General features: G+C 39.5%; 1 protein-coding gene across 1 annotated transcript; it reads right to left on the bottom strand.

The window, feature by feature from the left end:
- Positions 1-203: 203 nt before the first annotated feature.
- On the bottom strand, positions 204-3,620 carry LOC110701823. Its single transcript, XM_021879446.1, has 5 exons — positions 3,489-3,620; positions 1,396-3,299; positions 989-1,312; positions 802-901; positions 204-698 (listed from the first exon to the last, which is right to left on the bottom strand). The coding sequence occupies exons 1-5, from the start codon at positions 3,618-3,620 to the stop codon at positions 204-206; spliced, it is 2,955 nt and encodes a 984-aa protein (XP_021735138.1).
- Between the last annotated feature and the right edge of the window lie 724 nt (positions 3,621-4,344).

The raw sequence follows: 4,344 nt of genomic DNA, 5'->3' as shown, positions 1-4,344 counted from the left end.
GTTCGATCGCGAGGTGGAGGCATATTTTGTGCCCTCATTGCCTCCATGAGCACTACCAGCGCTCTCACCACCTCCTCCGAGCTGGGCCCCGTCAAAGGGGTCCTCGGCTGAGTGTAGGAATGAGAGCGGACGGTCGATGGTTGGCTCACTACTAGAATGTCATTTGGTGGACAAAGCGTTACATGTACTTGTGGGGAAGGACCCTACAAAAACTCTAAATCCACCGGAGCATCAATCACCGACCTTGCTTGAGTTCTAAATACAACCCACCATTGAACCCGATCACGTTTAAGGCTAGGGTAAGATGCATAATACACTTGAGACACTTGGTAAGATAAGACAAATGGATCATACTTGGGATACTTCTTAGTATGATTTACTTCGACAAGCTTGTATTGTTCATGAATGTTCATTCCTTTACCACAATCCATCCAACTACAACTAAACAAAATAGTCTTGTACTCTTTTTCGGGATCGGTGTAGATAAGTTCAATTATGTCGTTTAAAATGCCAAAGTACTCTTCACCGTCCTCACTTGAGACACACACCCCGTAATTCATCGTAGATTTATGTTTGCCATAGGACTGTGTGTGGAAATTAAAGCCACCGACAAATATCTGGTTCCAAGTTCGAACACGCTTGAAAGGCCTCATAGACAATGCTCGCAACACATCGGAACTTGGTTTTTGTTCTCTCACCTATAACCGTTACGAATACAAGCGTCACACTAATTGAAATGAAATATATTATATTATATTATCACAAATTAATAGAGATGCAATGTTCGAAAGGTATTATCACCTTGTGATGAAACCAATCAGGGAATTCACTTTCGCATTTCTCCATGACATCTTCTCGACGCAAATAAGTTCGAGTACTAAGAATGTAGTCCTCAAACTGCCTAATAGATTAATGACACATGGTTAATCATTGCAGCAATTATATTAAATTTAAGGGATTTTCAAAAGTTTATCGTAAACATATATACCTTTCGTATTCACCAAGAATGCCGGTATTTCTTAAAACGAACAAATGAGCACGTTCGAGTTCCTTGTCATCTAAATACCGAGTTTTACCCAAATTTGACACACGACCCTTATCCATTGTGAACAGCTTTGGGATTTCATCGTTGTCAGCCGGGGATTCCACATCAGCATTCACATTTCGACCTAGATCTCGTGTTTTTGTGTCAACTGAGGGTTGAAAGTAATTGGAGCAGAAGTTTGATATCTCTTCAGTGAGATAAGCGTTGCATATGGAACCTTCAACACGAGCCTTATTACCAATTTTTCGTTTCAGGTGATTGAGGAACCTGTAATTATGTTTATGTAGCCGTAGAAGTATAAGTAACGGAAATCAATGAAAGTAAGAGTTGAGAAAGGACTTTGTTTTTACCTTTCGAAAGGATACATCCACCGATATTGAACAGGTCCACATAACTTGCCCTCATATGGCAAATGAATTGGTAGATGCTCCATGGAGTTGAAGAAAGATGGGGGGAAAACCTTCTCAAGCTTGCACAGGATCTCAGCTATGTTTTTTTCCAATCGCTCCATGTCGCTAACTGTAATTGTGTAGCAACATAAATCGCGAAAGAATTGGCTTATTTCTGTAATTGCATTCCATATATGGGTAGGGAGCAATTCTCTCAAAGCAGTGGGAAACAACCTCTCCATGAACACGTGACAATCATGAATTTTCATTCCATGTAACTTACCTGATTGCAAATCAACGCATCGGCTCAAATTGGAAGCGTAACCATCAGGAAACCGCAGCTGTTTGACCCACTCACACAAAACCTTTCTCTGAGCCTTGTCAAGAGCAAATGGAGCCTTTGGCATGAATTCTTTTCCTCTATCATCCTCTTGAAGATGTAGCTGGGGCCGTTTACAGTATTTAGCAATGTCATTCCGAGCTGATGGGGTGTCACAAGATTGCTTTTTCACGTCCATTATAGTGTGAATCAACTGATTAAAAAAGTTTTTTTCAACGTGCATGACATCTAAGTTGTGACGAACAAGCAGATGTTTCCAATATGGAAGGTCCCATAGAGTGCTTTGCTTGAACCACCCTTTTTTTGCATTCTTGACACGTTTCAGTGCCTCGGGGCCATCTGTTGCTTTCGGGAGGTTTTTCACACATTCCCAAAGTTCCTCTCCTGACATGATGTGAGGTGGTGAACCTTTTTCGACTTTGTTTTTACAAAATGCATTTTTACTATTTCGAAAAGGATGATTTGTCGGAAGGAATTGACGATGGCAGTCAAACCAAGAAACCTTACCACAATTTTCGAGCCAAAATGCTTTGCTTTTCTCCATGCAATATGGACAAGACTTCTTACCGGCTGTGGTCCAACCAGATAACATACCATAAGCCGGGAAGTCACTAACGGTCCATAGGATGGCTGCTCGAAGATTGATATTTTGTTTTCTCGAAATATCGTAAGTATTTTCCCCAACTTCCCACAACTGTTTCAACTCGTGTATGAGCGGCTGCATGTAAACATCCAAGTTGCCCTTAGGGTTTTTAGGACCAGGAACGAGTAACGAAAGAAACATGAACTGTCTTTTCATACACATTGACGGAGGCAAGTTATAAGGGGTCAAAATGACAGGCCAACATGAATACTGTCCCCCAAACTGACCATGTGGAGCAAATCCATCCGTACATAGGCCAAGTCGAACATTACGAGGTTCAGAGGCAAACTCAGGAAAGCAACTATCTAGGTGTTTCCACGCTTCACTATCGCTAGGGTGTGCCATTGTGCCTTGAACTCGAGGATTTTTAGCATGCCATGTCATTTCCTCAGAAATGTTTTTAGTTGCAAAAAGCCTTTGCAACCTAGGTGTGATAGGGAAATAAAATAGAACATTCAAAGGCACTAAGCTACCTTTAGAAGTCTTCTTGTATCGGTCGCTGCCACACACCCTACATGTAGATAATTGAGCATCATCTTTCCAAAACAACATACATCCTTTCGGGCATGCATGAATCTTTTCATGGGGCAGCTCTAACCCCTTAACAATTTTCTTGACCTCATAGAATGTCTCGGCCATGTGGTTGTTGTTAGGAATCGCTTCATTAACCAAAGAAGCAAATCCATCAACACATCTGTGCGGCAAATTATACTCACACTTTAGGCTAGTGATTCTAGAAGCCATCTCTAACACAGACAATGAACTCCCTTCGTACAACGGTTGTTCAGAAGCCCTTAACAAATCAAAAAATGGCTTGGCTTGTGCATTAGGCTCCTCCTCTAATGAAACAGGTGGCTCTTCGGAATGGCCTTGATCTTGAGACTAACCAAAGGCATCCAAAACCATTTCACGATATTCATTTGACTCCCTTCTACGAGTTCCTGGAAACCCTTCCCCATGACACATCCACTCGTAGTAATTAGGTAAAAAACCGCTGCGATACAAATGAAGTTTGACCGTATCTAGATCCCAGAGACGTTTGTTTTTGCATTTAAAACATGGACACCTAACTTCATTCGGGTTGCTACTCTCGGGATGATCTTCCACATATTTAAGGAATTCATCTACCCCCTTCAAGAACTCAGGATTAATAGAATTCCCAACCTTCCTTTCGTACATCCAGCTACGTTCTTTTCGTTTCATGTTTACAAGTTCTACACAACTAACACATATGCCATTAATCACATTAGTCATAAAGCACAATATATATTCATTGTAGATCAAACTGTTATGGAAATGCAAATGAGAAGAGAAATGATTTCCAAGGGTCCTTATCACTCCAACCTAACCTATCCTTGTACGTTCAATCTCACTAGTGAATGTATGCCAGAATTTCAATTCTATGGAAAATCCGGCAGCATCTCCCTACAGTTCCCCGAGTACACAATATAGGCGATTAGAAACACCTATATATGTACCTAGAGAACATTGTAGAGAAATGACAAGCAAGGATCTTCCTTAGAATTAAAACAAAGGAATACATTCACCACCTAAGTGAGAATAAACGTACAAGGACAGTCCCAACCGGGGACTATTCAAGACATACTCCTAATGTGTATACCTTGAACGGGTATCTAGGCATATGATTATGCAAATGATTTTTTTTAAAAAATATATATACTTAACTAACATACAAAAAATTATACAAATATATCATAATTAAACTTAACATAAACAAACATATCATAAAACCTTAACATTAATATAAACAAATCAAACCAAACAAAACCAAACTAAACTAACATATCATAATATTAAATATAGTAACATGCATTATAAAAAATTATACTTAAGTAAGAAACATTATATTAAACTAAACAAAACTAAACTAGATTATAATGACTAAAGTAATCTAACATACATCATA

Source organism: Chenopodium quinoa, unplaced genomic scaffold (assembly GCF_001683475.1).
Source record: "Chenopodium quinoa cultivar QQ74 unplaced genomic scaffold, ASM168347v1, whole genome shotgun sequence".
Classification (NCBI taxonomy): Eukaryota; Viridiplantae; Streptophyta; class Magnoliopsida; order Caryophyllales; family Amaranthaceae; genus Chenopodium; species Chenopodium quinoa.
This window is presented reverse-complemented; position numbering and strand designations above follow the sequence as displayed.

Bases quoted from the DNA above. Each gene is read 5' to 3' on its own strand.
- LOC110701823 (XM_021879446.1), bottom strand. From the start codon at position 3,620: ATGAAACGAAAAGAACGTAGCTGGATGTACGAAAGGAAGGTTGGGAAT. The intron at 3,300-3,488 runs GTTAGGTGTCCA...GCCTTTGGTTAG, and splicing joins AGAGTAGCAACCCGAATGAA to TCTCAAGATCAAGGCCATTC. The intron at 902-988 runs GTATATATGTTT...TTAATCTATTAG, and splicing joins ATTCTTGGTGAATACGAAAG to GCAGTTTGAGGACTACATTC.